We start from the raw sequence: 13,967 nt of genomic DNA, 5'->3' as shown, positions 1-13,967 counted from the left end.
ATTATCAGTGAAATTAAACTTCAATTTTCATTTTGCAGTTCCATGGAGCGAAAAGTTTTCCAATAAATTCTCGACAATAGTTATTCACTTCTTGTGCTACGATATGCTTTGATGGAAAATGGAATTACAGTTAAAGTTTTTCTTAATATATAATTTTGAATGTGCATTAAATTGATTAAATCAATTTTCTTTGATTACAATTTTTCCTCTGTTAATTAAATTAACCGAATTTTAATTTTGAAAAAGTAGTAGACCAATCCTTGGGCAAAAAATAAACTTCCATGAACTAACAAATCCTTTCACCTGTAATGTTTCTCTCTTTTCTTCTTTTTGAAAACATATGGTGATTCCACTACTAGAACTTTTTAGTTACACCAAAGGACTTAATCCTGTCTCATTTTATAAATAAATTCCATCTACGTTCTCAAGATTTTAATCCAAGATTTACAAAATATGAAATTTAAATTCTGACAATTGAAATACCTTTTTAAGAATATCTATAATTTCATTTGACTAATAATAGCAGGAACAAGTATAAGGCCACCGCTGTTTAAAAAAATAATAATAAAGTATGAGCCCACCACAAACCTTAAGATGATATTTAATTAACATAGAATCAATACAATAGAGGCAAGGTGATAAGGTAAATTAAGCAAAAAAGGAATGAAATCAATCAAGAAGATATGTGATTGAATTTATGGAGAAACGGAATCATACATGAAATTCCTCTTTGCATTTACATTTTCCATTTCCCTAATTTGCTGGGGAAAAAAAGGCAAGCGGACTTTTAGATATATAATGAGATCAAATTAATAAGATTTTATGCCGTGGGACCTGATTTGTCATTAGTTGTCCTGGTATTCTTAGAGGCCCTTCACCTTATAAAACCCCTTTCCATCCCTTCTCTAATATTACTGTGGAGCTACTGATTGTGAAATTAAGATGGCTAAGCTTCCTTGCAACATTGTCATGGTTCGCTTCTCTTTTATCTTAGGTATGTTTTGTCTGTACTCCTCATAAAACATGTTGTTTTCTTATATATTTTTCAATTATTGGGATAATTGGCTGTTCTCATCATCACTCCATTTTCCCCTGTTGTTCCTTTTGATAATGTTGCAGTCACATTGATGATGTGTGGAGCAGTACAAGGACAAGAGGTGTGCCATGATGTTCTTCCAGCCCCTGGGGGTGGACAATGCGACCCCCAAAGTTGCAAAGACAAGTGCGCCTCGAAACATGGTGGCACAGGGCTTTGTGTTCAAGATTTTGAAAACCTTTATTCTTGTCAGTGTTCTTGGCCTTGCGGCAAGCGCTGAGACTTGCTAAGGATATGGTGGTATATCTAGTTCTACCCACATTTGAATAATTATTTTAAACATTTTATGTTCCTTTTACCTTCCATAGTTGTTTCAATCACAATAGTTCCTTAACCAATTGATTATGGCTAAAAAGAGCAATAACCCATTGAACCTATTATGAAAACAGGAACTGCATAAACTTACGTTAGTCTCTGCAAATCCTGTTTTAGTCAGGAAATTTGTTATTAGGAAATTGTGAAAAATAACTCTCATCATAAGTCAAATTTAAAAATAGCTTTCATTATAATTTTAATTATTTTTAATCAATTTTGACATGACTTGACAATAACGCCCTTTAAATAATTTCAGATAAATTAAAATAGTTTTGGTTTTCTTTATCTATCCATTCAAACAAAAATTTTCAAATTAAATCTCGATTTCTTTCTCTTACCAAATATTGTCTATCTCGCCATCTAACTCTTTTTCTCTATCTTAAAAAGCAAATATGACATTAAGATATGTGTTTTAGGTTCTTTGGTTTATTGGTTTATTTATAGAATCTTGAAGTTGAAAGATTGAAATTGATTAGATATATTTATATATTAGAATATTGTATGACTTTGGTAACTTAAACCTGGCTATGAGCAGGCAAATCAATTAGTTATTAAGTATTGTATTACTGATTTTTAGGCATTATGTTACTGATTTTAGATATTGTGAGACTAATTTTTAAGTATTACGTGACTTAATCATCGTGTCTTTGATTTTTAGGCATTATGTGACTGATTTTTAAGCAATACCTAAGTCACGCAATGTCATATCAACTAGTCACATAATATTTAAAAATCAATCAAACAATACTTAAAAAATAATAACGCAATACCTAAAAACTAGTCACGTGATGCCCAAAAGCTGATTACGCAATACTTAGAAACTACCAAAACTACTAATTTCTATTTAATAAAGTCAACAATTTCAAACAATACATTATATTTCATTTAACAACATAATCAACGAATATACTTATTTGGCAAAGAATGCTCAAAGGTTTATTTTCATATATAAAAAACTATTTTAAAATGCTTAAAATTGCTCAAAACGTTCAAAGATTTTTTTTTATGTATCAAAAATCACTCCAAAATACTCAAAATGCTTAAAAGTTTTTTTTTTTTTACAAGAAATACTCTAGAGATGAATAGTTTGGTGAGGAAAACTTAAAGGATATGAGTCGGTTTGAGACGCTGTCCTAAACATATGAATCGGTTTGAGACGTTGTCCTAAACATATGAGTCGATTTCATTATGAGTAATTTTATTCAAAATTAATCTCTTTTGATTAAAAATAATTAAAATTATAAAGAGAGCTATTTTCAAAAACACCTTACGTATGAAGAGTATTTTTGAAAAGAACCCAATTTATCATAGGAATACAATTTTATGGTGAGGGATGGTCACAGCCACTTAAACGGGATTTTGAACAAATAATTACCTTAATCACAATCATTACTATACTGCAATGTGATGCTGTGAGTTTAGAAATTTCACTTTTTTTTATGAATATGTAGTAATTATTATTCAATTATGAAAGAGATTTAGAAGTTAATGTCACGTCCATAAAATCACATATTATATCAATAAACATAACAAAAAAATTTTAATACATTGATTTAATTTTTGTAAATTATTATATAAAGATTAAATCTATCGTTTTGAGAAAGTATATAGACTAATTGTTAATTTGATAAAAAATTATTACAATAGTAAATGAAAACTTATTGTTGCTCGAATTACAAGATTCCCATTAAGATTAAAAACTGCAAATTGTCCTTTGATTCTTCACCATCATTTTCCCAAACATCATCTGCCCCTGGACTAGAATGTTATCTTTGTGTTTGTCGTGATTATTTTTTTTTTGTTTCTGGTTATTTATATGATATGAGGTTAGATGAAGCACGTGTCGATGTCAACAGCGAAATTAACAACTTCTTCAGCATTATACTAAAATTTTATTAATTCAAAGTTAAAGCTATTTTTGTTACATAAACTAGAGAAATTAATTACACGAGCAAAATTATTGATCGCTAGCTGCAAGACCAGGAACATTGACAAGTGAAACGGTTGATGAAAGTTTGAGTGCAAGTTCCAACACTGCCTTGGAAGGATTGAGCACATTGGTTGCTGCAAGTTCCAGCATCGCAAGAACCAGTACCAGGAATTTGGCCATGGCAGATTTCTTGCCCATGGACTTGACGCATCGCCAAGGCAACTGCATCGATTAATGGCATAAAAAAATAAACAAGTCATGAGACTTAGACAATAATCACAGTGGAAGAGCTTATAAAAGGTGAAAATAGAAACTTTGATGAATAATAAATTAACCAACCAGAGACAATAAGGAGTATGGCAAAGAAAATATTGTTGCAGTTGGAGAGCTTGGACATTTGTAAGAAAGACCTCTCAAATCCAAGAGATTAAACTGGTTTATGGAAGAATGAATTGGGTACTAGCTCGGGGATGGTATTAATAGGGTAGAAGTGCACAGGACATATTCTGTCCACAGAATCAAGGAATTCCTATCTTGACCAAAAATTTTCGTATCTTTATTCATGTTTTCCACTAATTCCTTGATTTGAGGCCAAGTTGATTCCTTCCCTCGTCATTCCATTAATAAAGACTATTTTATATATAAAAATAGATTTAAATTCTTTTTTTATCATAATATATATATATTTATCATTAAATTAAATATTCGATAACATACTAAACATTAATACTTCAAAGCGTTTACTATGTATTTACTCTCCGTTATATCTTCTCTCTCTTAAATAGTACACTATATGAGTAAATTATTTGTCCAAAATGTTAAATGTTTATGAGAAAAAGTAATTGAAATCAATCTAAATGCACACGATATGTAAGTAAAAATTGATGAATATTAATTACAGTCGTTGTTTTGGCACAAATTAGCTAGAATTGTCCATTGCCAGCAATGGTTCTTTTGATCCTGGAACTTGCCACACATGAGACTCAAATTCTTGAAAGGCAGTAATGTTGTTAGCCCTGCAGGTACAGCGATCACTGAATCTACCGTGGTCATGTTATGATGTAGCAAAAGTATTAGCTTTACCTTTAAATTCATAAAATCTTGGTAGCATCATATACTTTGTTGCTTCACTTGTTCTTTTGTCTGTCAATTGATGTCTTAATCTTAAAAAAGTTATTTCTTCTTCTTTTAAAAAAGAAAAAACCTACAGCTGGTCTTGTGTAATGGATATAACCCTGAGCCTTGAATCAGGCAGTTTTTTCAGTTCAAAAATATAATAATATATATATATATATATATATATATTTCCTTTGTCGAAACGACCAATTTTGAACATGCGAGCTGCGGGACTTTTGGTCGATTAGGCTTAACAATGGACTTTTTGACTCGCATCTTTAATGAATGAGTCCTGTTCACAAAAGTAACTCTATTTAAAAGTATAATGATACATATGTACTTCCTTATTGTGCTTCAAAAGTTATTCTCTCTCCCTCTCATTCTTTCTTTTTTTAATTTCTTAGATGTTTCAAAATTATATTTTTTTAAACATCTAATTCTCATAATTTTCTTATTTTTGGACATGAAAAATCATGATACATCAATTTTATAAAAAAAATTGCAAAAATTTTACCATAAATATATTAAAGTCAATTTTCTTTTTACAAAAATAAGTAAGACGGAAGGAGACTGTAATTTTTTTAAAAGAAAAATTATAATTCCAGTCAAGCTTATTGGAAGACTAGTAGTTCTTTTATTGAGTGAGTCCATAGGATCATGGCTTCACCTCCACTGTTAAGCATAAAAGTAGAAGATGCCTCTTCTTGAAATGCTTACAAAGTTGAATGACACATGAATTCACCACTTAGTGGCAAACAAGTATAAGAGCAACTTCATTGGTGGCCTCAATCGTCACACTTCTTATACACTTGTGCTGAAAAAGTTTGTCACACTCTTTCTATATACGATACATTTTCTCATAGCATTCAAATCTTTAAAAAAATTGATATATTATGTTTTTCATAATTAAAAATAAAAAATAAATAAATTATTTATTTTCAAAAATCAAGACAAGATATATCGTATTTTATAAGATTCGAAATTAATATAAATAAAAAATTATACGTATTATTTGAATCCAATACCCATTACGATGAAGATAAACCAATTTATTAATTGAGCCAATCATATATAAGAGCAAATACTTTGTACAAATCTTTTTTCCGAAAATGGTTCAAGTTCTCTCACACCTATCGTCTTGTGCTTCTCGTTTTGTTTTCTTATATTCCTTCATTTTGCATTTAGGCATGATACTATTCTAACCATGTGCAAATATTTGTGGCGTGATGATGCACAGGGCAGCTCAAATATCGATACGTGTATGTCATAAAACATGGAAAGAACTGAAAACAGTAGGTAATATATCCTGAATCTCTTTAATCTGTAAATGACTCCATCTCTCTCAATTTCTAGTTTCTAGCACAAGCTCAAAACAACGAAGGCCAAAAGCAGAAATAAAATGAATCACATTGGGGGATCCTTACAGTAGTATGAGCAATAACAAATGTTGTCTCTGCAATCTCCCGCACCAGCTGGTTCCTTGGAACATTCCTGGATGCATTTCTGCAACTCACATATGCTTGTCCCAATAACCTTGTGACATGTATGCTCAGGGATCCTCGCCGCATACACCCCGCGTGTAGCCAAGGAGGGGCCAAACTCAGCTGTTGAGACGAGAAAGGAGAAAAAAGTAAAGAAACAAAATACTTAGCATTATCAGTTTGAGGTCCCTGTAAGCAAGTAGCAGCTAACGTGAGATAGACAACCAAGAAATCACAGAAAAATGAGTCTTCCTAATGATTTCTTGATAAAAAAGCAAGATGTTGTCACATGTGTATAAATCCAGTCACTAAAACATTTTATTGCCTGATCCTGGATGTATTTCTTGTTTGGTTAACCTTTCTTTTTGGAAAACTAATTTGCAATCAATCAATAAGATTTAGCTCAAGTATTCATCATGTGCAACACATAAGCAGAAGTGCCTTCAGAGGTAGAGAGAGAGAGAGATGGAAGACAAGCAAAATAAAAGATATAATTAGTTTGTAAGGTTGTAACGAAGAGACAACCTGAGGCAAGAAGCAGGAGCAAAAGAGAGAAGAACATCCAGGATATCCTCATCTTTAATCTTCCTGGTGGCCCAGACTCCAAGATTTGCTCTGTAAGAATTTGGGAGACCTTAAGGGCAGTAGCTTGCTATATATACCGGCAAAGATTCTTCAAATAAAGATGGTCAAGATTAACTTAAAAAATAGCATACTAATCATTACTGAAAGTGTTCATTCAAAGAAGGAATAAATTGTGTCGTTCTACCCCAAGTCACTTTCTGTAGTACTTGTGACAAGCTTCTTGCTTTGAGCACATATTCTTTACTTTGTAAGTACTTCTCAAAACTGCCGTTTGGCATAACACAGCAACCTTCAAACTTTTCAGCTAGGTTCAAGAGCTGTTCATTTACGTTACTTCTTCATTTGGCAATTTCCGATTAACTCACAAGATGCATTGTCAGCAACCCCATCCCCATCACATCAAGAATCAATTCTGAAACCCAAACACACTGAATATTATGATATGAATAGCAAAATGAATTTTATAACTCGTGCTTACTTTTCTTATTTCTATACGCAAACATCACTCTGCCAATTTGCTATATATCCTTTAGAATAGTTAGTGGAATTTGGCGATAGGAAGGGACAGCTAAAAATTGCCCAAAAGCTGATGCATTGGGTAAATTCTCTGAAAATTGGAGCAATTGGAATCGATATTTTACTGGTTCTATCAATACTTAATTTTAAGTGCTTATTTACTATTTAAGTTTTTAGCCTTCACTTCAATCCTCAAAGAACTTGTTAGTAGACCTCGTACTTCACAGCAACTAAAAGGGGGAAATTATCACCCTAATAGCTAGTGAGTCTTATGTTCAGGATGGTAAGCTTGTATATCAATATGAAATAAACAAATTAGTTTCCAATGCCAAGAGCAGTGTAGATAAAGAGAACTGCCGAAACCTTGGACGACCAAAATTCTTACACTCAAGCTTTTAAATATAAAATTCTGCTTGTTTTAATTGGACAAAATACCCAGAGCAATATAGGAACTAGAATCTAATATAGATTTATTCCATATTCTTTGATAATTTCAAACTGAGACCTTATCCTCCTAAGAGAGGAAACAGCCACTAAGCAGACCCATAGTTGTTAAATAAACACAACACAGTTAAATTAGGAAAAGAAACCTCCAACCTGGAGGAAGGTTGAACATTCTCACAGAGAATTTTGGCCAAGTTTTGGAAATAAAAGGCAATGCATGAACAAATATAACACTTTGCATTTAAAGGCATCCATTGTCTCTAAAATGAGTGATAAAATTAAAATCTCAGTAGGAGCAGTATCTCTTTAAAAAAAACTACAAAGAAAACAGCACATCCAAATAACTAATCCAGTTCGCTTATGTTGGACAAAAATAAACCAAAACAGCAAGACCACAAAAAAAGAGTAGATCTAGTATCCACCCTTGAGATCATTAACAACATCATATGGGATGGGAGTAACAGTTTCCAATGTAGCACCCTCCACCATGAAACCAGGTTTAGGACCCTCTGGCTGCCTCTTTGTGCTAATGACCTCACCCTTTGCCTTAGCCTCTGCCTTGAGTTGATCATTCTTCACCTTCCTGAGCTTGAATTCCTCAGTGCACCTTGAAGGCTGAACATGCTCCACTCGCACGTGGATCCTCTTCCTGATAATCCTGTTACCCACCTGAAATCCACAAACATATAAGTGCTCAAATTTTCATTCTCCAATATATGAAGCATGTAGACTACATGCGGGTAAGGCACAAGGTTAAAAGATCAGACCGGCAAGAACATTGGAAAAACCCCAATATCAAGAGTAAAAAGAATCAAAAGACTAACAGGACCACAACCTGAAATATTGGAACATTACAGCCCATCCAATCATGATGAAGATGTAAAATTGTAAGTCATCTTATTGACATATGAAATTTAAGCTCATCCCAAATAGTGAATTTAGATTTCTTTTGGCAAGAATGCAGCCCCAACATGTCATGAAAACTAAAGAAAATGCTATACTAATGCTCTATGACAGGCTAATGTGTTCATATTACTTATCATGTAAGCAAGCCAATCTAACCTTAAAACAGTAGAACACGACATATCAGAATCGAAATTCAAACAGAATGCTATAAGTTAAGAAACAAACCAAATCGGATTAACAAAAGCAGAACCTATATACTATTTTCAAAGAAATCTATTTTGTAACAAAAAACCTCATGTCAATAATCAACATTCGGAAACATGAAACCAAAGACAGATTCAAAGCAACACAGATCAAAGCCCAAATACAAATTAAAATAATACATCAAGAAAATGTAACAGAAAACCCATAAATAAACATCATAAACCAAAGCCCCAACAAAACAAAAACCTAGAAAAAGAAAAAAAAATAAAAGCCCATTTTAATTGTACCTGCTTGTTGACTTCAACGCCGATGGCGCGCTTGGTGACGTTCCAGACACGACCGGTGCGGCCATGGTAGAACTTGTGGGGCATACCCTTGTGAACGGCGCCGTTTACCTTGATGTCTACGTAGTCGCCGATCTTGTAAGTCCTAAGGTAAGTCGACAGGGGAATGTAACCCTTCTTTCTGAAGGGTCTGGCGAACAAATCCCTTGTCCGAGCGCGGAGACCGTGACCGGCAGGCATTTTTCACTCTCAGGTTTTCCCTCTCTCGAGCTCCCAGGAAGAAGAGAGTGGCGTTGTGGAGGAGCAAAACCCTAAAATGATCCTTTTATAGCCGCTTCTTTCCTGCGCTAGGTTTTTTTTTTCTTTTGGTTTTTCAGCTTTTTCGGGTTTAGGGTTTGGGCTTTGGTTTCGGCCGTCTACTTTTTGGACCTGTTTGGACTTTGGGATGCAAGCCCGAGTTGGTTCAAGGGCTAAACGAGGCCCGGTTCATAGCACATCTTTGAATATTTTGTTAAAATAATGTAATTATGAAAAAAACAATTTATCTTCTATGCAACTTCTATACACTGTTAACTCACCAACAAACGCCACGTCACGTTAACAAATAAAAATAAAAACTGTCTTAAATATAAATATTAAAAATATTTTAATAATTAATTAAATAAAAATAAAATATTTTCACTTTTGTCTTTGAAATTTCTTTACTTTGAAGCAAAAGCATTGAATTTTCAGAAACTAAAATCTGGATCTATCAAGTATGATCGATTTCAATAGAGTTACGCTTTAATTGCTGAGAGTTCTAATTTTCAGGTATCAAATATTGTTTTTTTTTTTTTTTTGCATTTTGTTCCCCTGCATCCAAGTTTTTGCATTCGTTTTCTTGAGAAGAAAGATCAAACATGTCCGGGTTTGATTGATGATTGAAACGCACACATCATTTTTGTCGTTAATTTTTAAATTATTTGTGTCTAGTAAACCATTTATTGATGATTGACTCACATTATTTGATTGCTTGCAATTTAAATTGATAAAATATTCAGGATTAGCACAATCTCTTTCAACAAATATCCAAAATTGTACATACTCATATGGGTAAACGATTTCCTCGATCTTTTTCAATTTAAATCCGAAATCTCCTTACTAATTTCTCAATTTTCTGTTTTAAGATTTCATAAGAACAAGAAAAGAAAGCAAAAGAGTTTTTGGAGAGAAAAGTAAAATATTTTATTTTTTTATTTAATTAATCACTAAAAATTTTTTAATGATTATTTTTAAGATCTTATAAGTTTTTATTTTTTACACATTAACCATGTGACAATAAGTTGACAAAAAATGGGGTCGAGTTAAAATATAGAACTCCAACTTCTCATCTCAATTAAATTTTCGTTTCTGTCTGAAGAGGAAACTAAACAAAATAAAAGAATTTAACTTGCTTTTGTAATCATAGGCGATTGTTGGAATCAAAATTCAATAACAGACTTGCAATCTCCCTAACATGATGCCAAAAGGATCATATTCTTAAGCGAGTTGAGATTTTGTAAACAACCCTGCACCATGAAGCTTGCTAGATACAGAGTTGGTAAGGACTAAGAAGTAATTAAGGACCGCATTTTGCTAGATTTTTGAACATGTATGAGGTTATTGTTGAATGAATCAACCACACTTGTTCACCCAATATAGAAAGTGCACATCACATACCCTATCAGGACCTTTGTTTTAGAATGTTTTGATTGGATTAGAATTGATTGGATTTTCCTTTTACAATGAGTATTTATTGCTAATCGTTAATATTTTGAATTTGAACTTCGTATCAATTGATATATGTATATTATGATACTTTATTTTATATTAAATGTGAATATGATTATTAAAATTTATATAAAAATATAATTCAACCACTATTAATAATTTAAATTTAAACTTTCAATGGTCACATAATTTAAATTTAAAAATTATTAAATCAATAATACTTAGATGTACATAGTTAGATATAATCTTAAATGAGAAAGCAAACTTGATTCCATGTCTCATTCAAAACACCAGATTTCAACAATTTTTAAACGTGGTGGACCTTGCCGTGCATTTTTTTTTTAATAGCATAAGAGTCTTAAATGCCTGACGAGACAGACTAACAGGCCATCTTTAGACCATTGAAAGCAGCTGCCCTTCCTTTGCAATTCTGTCCTCTTTTCACAGGGTAACCTTCTGTCGGTAGGTCACTTTAACTTGGAAACGGTAGATATTCCTTTTTCATTTTGGCCCTCTATGAATTTTCCAGAACCGAGTCCATATTCTTAAAGATTATGGTCAAATTTATTATTATATTATAGATTGATGTAGAATTTTGTCAATATATCTTAATTTTATTAAAATTAACCATAATTTATTGATTTTTGAATAAAAATAATGAATTTATGAAAATTTGTTACATGAAATAATTCAATTCTTTTACTTTTTACTCAAAATCAACAAAATTCTAATGATAAAAACTAATAAAATTGAAATATAATGATAAAATTCAATATTAAACCATAGTTGAGTGACAAATTTGACTTTAAAGCTCACATTCTTATGGAATACTTGGAGATGACATCAATTTTGTCATCATGGCATGATTTTGGAGAGTAATTAATCTTGAGATAGAAAATTAGAAATCGAACAAAAGCAATACAAGAGAAGGAAATCTCTTGGAATATATATATATATTGCCTTTGCGTGGTTCACACTGCTTGGACATTGATTTCCTCCCTTGGTGGTAAGGAATTATCGTATTAGCTTCTGCATTTTGTGGTGGAAAATTATTTGCTTAATTTTAGTAGGAGTGCGTCAAGTACTTTATTGACCTGTTCATTTGACAGCCCACACATCCCAAGAAAACAGAGATTAAGAGATTAATTTCGAACGGCAGAAAATAGGTTCTTCATTCAAACTTGTTCACGTGGGGCAATGGAAGGAGTTGTGAACAAAATTGAAGTACTTTTTGTCTACTTTAGGCTAATTTCCTCTTAACAATTGAGTCAGGAAAGGACGATTTTAAATTTCTGAGCTCCACCGGAAAGTAGAAAAGGAGATTAATTTAAGATAGACTATATCGAAATACATACATATTCAGTAATGTGCTGCTATATAAATAGCATAGAAACATGCTGATTGCTGCATGGTTTCTTTTTTTTACACAGCTCTATTTTCATATTTGGGAAAATACAAAAGCCCAATCTTTTTTTAGTTGATTATTGCTGTGTCTGAACTGGCTTCATTTATGATGATTCATTTATTTACAACGGTAAATGGTTTCTGTGTTGGCTCAAGAGAAAGGAGTTGTTGTCTTCGGCGACATATATATTTTCAAGCGGAAGGCATGACATAAAAAGGCAGCCCACCGGCCTAACTTTGACTCGCCTGCTTGAAATTTTCTTCCGAAATAACCCATATTCCATGCGACTTTACTCTATTAACTGAGTTATGTTACCAAACCCACGTTTTGTTTCGTTACAAAATATTGGCAGTCACCCATCTTAGTTCTTTATATATTTCGTATCCTTCAAAATCCGGAAAACTGTGTACAATTTTAACATGGCTAAAACCCTCTCAGAGCTGCTCTCCTCCACCTCCCTCTTTCTGTTTACTCTGCTCTTCTTCTCGACTACTCTTGCCTCTACAAAATCTAATGGCTTCTCAAACATCTTATCCCCAGCCAAACTAGGACTCAAGCAAGAGAAACTCAGCCACCTTCACTTCTACTTCCATGACATAGTCAGTGGACGAAAGCCCTCGGCCGTTCGAGTAGCCAGCGCAGCCATAACAAACAAATCCGCAACTGGTTTCGGAGCTGTGGTGATTGCCGATGACCCTTTGACGGTTGCACCTGAGCGCAACTCCAAGCTCGTGGGAAAAGGGCAAGGAATTTACGCGTCTGCAGCCCAAGATGAATTTGGTTTGTTAATGGTAATGAACTTTGCTTTAACGGAAGGCAAGTACAACGGTAGCTCGCTTAGTCTTCTAGGGCGAAACACCGTCTTCTCGACCGTGAGGGAGATGCCGATTGTTGGTGGTAGCGGGCTTTTCCGGTTTTCCCGTGGCTATGCTCAGGCAAAGACTCACACATTTGATACTAAAACCGGGGATACTGTGGTGGAGTACAACGTCTATGTCTTCCATTATTGATATGATCATCGATGCCTCTAGTTTTTGTGGCTTATGTTGCTTTGGTTTTTGTGGCTTATATTCCTTTGGTTTTTGTGGCTTATGTTTCTTTATTCTCTTCTTGTTTTCTTGGGTAACGTCCATCCTTATGTGTCTTTGGGCCACTTTATGTTGATTGATATTTTCATTAAAATCCCATGTCCAAGACAAGAAGATTCATGGAGTCATACATTAAGCAGTGCTAGAAGTTCAAGTATTTCACCTTATAATTAATTAATGATTGAATAATTAATGTATCTGTGGTTTCTTGCGATCTACCAAAAGGTGATACGTATTATGGATTTTGTTGAGCATTTTATTATTTATTAAAAATTAATATACATGTCTAAATCAAATTATGCTTTTTATTTTAAAAACATTGATTCAATGATGTTAACTCATAAAAATTAACCAATTGTAGCATGCTTTCGTGTCCCCACCAAATCTGTCCACTCAATGCTATATTGATTTTATGTTTTCTTCAGAAAATTGACTGCCAAAATCATTCATTCTTTTTTTAGACCAAGCTGCCAAAGAAGAATATTTTTTGAACTTAGTAGTGCGCTTTTGGGGAGATGGGAGAAAGCCCAAGGCCATCATCATAGAAATTAAAGCTACGAATCTCTGTAAGTTGCGGAGACCGGTAAGAGTAAAGAAAGAGCATTTGAATTTTGAAACCATAGTTTCCAAAAAACGTTATGACATTTACCTCTGATTGGCTTAATGTGGTCCAGACCTATGTGTGTATATATATATATTAATCATGGTGGTGGGGTCCAAGTTGATCCATTCGTTACCATTACTATTCTTTATCTTCTTTGGTTTCCAAAGGAAAATTGAAAATACTGGACAAGTGGAAATGTTTCTATAACAAACGAAGCCATTTTACATACACTACAAAAAAAAAA

General features: G+C 33.0%; 3 protein-coding genes across 3 annotated transcripts; 2 read left to right on the top strand and 1 right to left on the bottom strand.

Annotated features, from left to right (window-relative positions):
* On the top strand, positions 921-1,378 carry LOC18599169 (defensin-like protein 125). Its single transcript, XM_007029014.2, has 2 exons — positions 921-994; positions 1,120-1,378. Exons 1-2 carry the CDS (start codon positions 943-945, stop codon positions 1,314-1,316), a joined length of 249 nt encoding a protein of 82 aa, XP_007029076.1. The 5' UTR covers positions 921-942; the 3' UTR covers positions 1,317-1,378.
* LOC18599163 (60S ribosomal protein L21-1) lies at positions 7,702-9,239 on the bottom strand. The gene is made up of 2 exons (XM_007029007.2): positions 8,881-9,239; positions 7,702-8,152 (listed from the first exon to the last, which is right to left on the bottom strand). Exons 1-2 carry the CDS (start codon positions 9,115-9,117, stop codon positions 7,895-7,897), a joined length of 495 nt encoding a protein of 164 aa, XP_007029069.1. The 5' UTR covers positions 9,118-9,239; the 3' UTR covers positions 7,702-7,894.
* On the top strand, positions 12,102-13,313 carry LOC18599161 (dirigent protein 22). The gene has a single exon (XM_018120502.1). The coding sequence runs from the start codon at positions 12,451-12,453 to the stop codon at positions 13,039-13,041; it is 591 nt and encodes a 196-aa protein (XP_017975991.1). The 5' UTR covers positions 12,102-12,450; the 3' UTR covers positions 13,042-13,313.

Source organism: Theobroma cacao, chromosome 5 (genome assembly GCF_000208745.1).
Source record: "Theobroma cacao cultivar B97-61/B2 chromosome 5, Criollo_cocoa_genome_V2, whole genome shotgun sequence".
In the NCBI taxonomy this organism is placed as follows: Eukaryota; Viridiplantae; Streptophyta; class Magnoliopsida; order Malvales; family Malvaceae; genus Theobroma; species Theobroma cacao.
The sequence above is the reverse complement of the archived record's forward strand: the minus strand, read 5'-3'. Positions and strand labels throughout refer to the sequence as shown.

What these genes read in the sequence shown, in the direction of transcription:
- LOC18599169 (XM_007029014.2), top strand. Translation starts at nt 943, where the DNA reads ATGGCTAAGCTTCCTTGCAACATTGTCATGGTTCGCTTCTCTTTTATC. An exon ending in TCGCTTCTCTTTTATCTTAG is followed by an intron (nt 995 to 1,119) that starts GTATGTTTTGTC and finishes ATAATGTTGCAG; the next exon opens with TCACATTGATGATGTGTGGA.
- LOC18599163 (XM_007029007.2), bottom strand. Translation starts at nt 9,117, where the DNA reads ATGCCTGCCGGTCACGGTCTCCGCGCTCGGACAAGGGATTTGTTCGCC. An exon ending in GCGTTGAAGTCAACAAGCAG is followed by an intron (nt 8,153 to 8,880) that starts GTACAATTAAAA and finishes TGTGGATTTCAG; the next exon opens with GTGGGTAACAGGATTATCAG.
- LOC18599161 (XM_018120502.1), top strand. Translation starts at nt 12,451, where the DNA reads ATGGCTAAAACCCTCTCAGAGCTGCTCTCCTCCACCTCCCTCTTTCTG.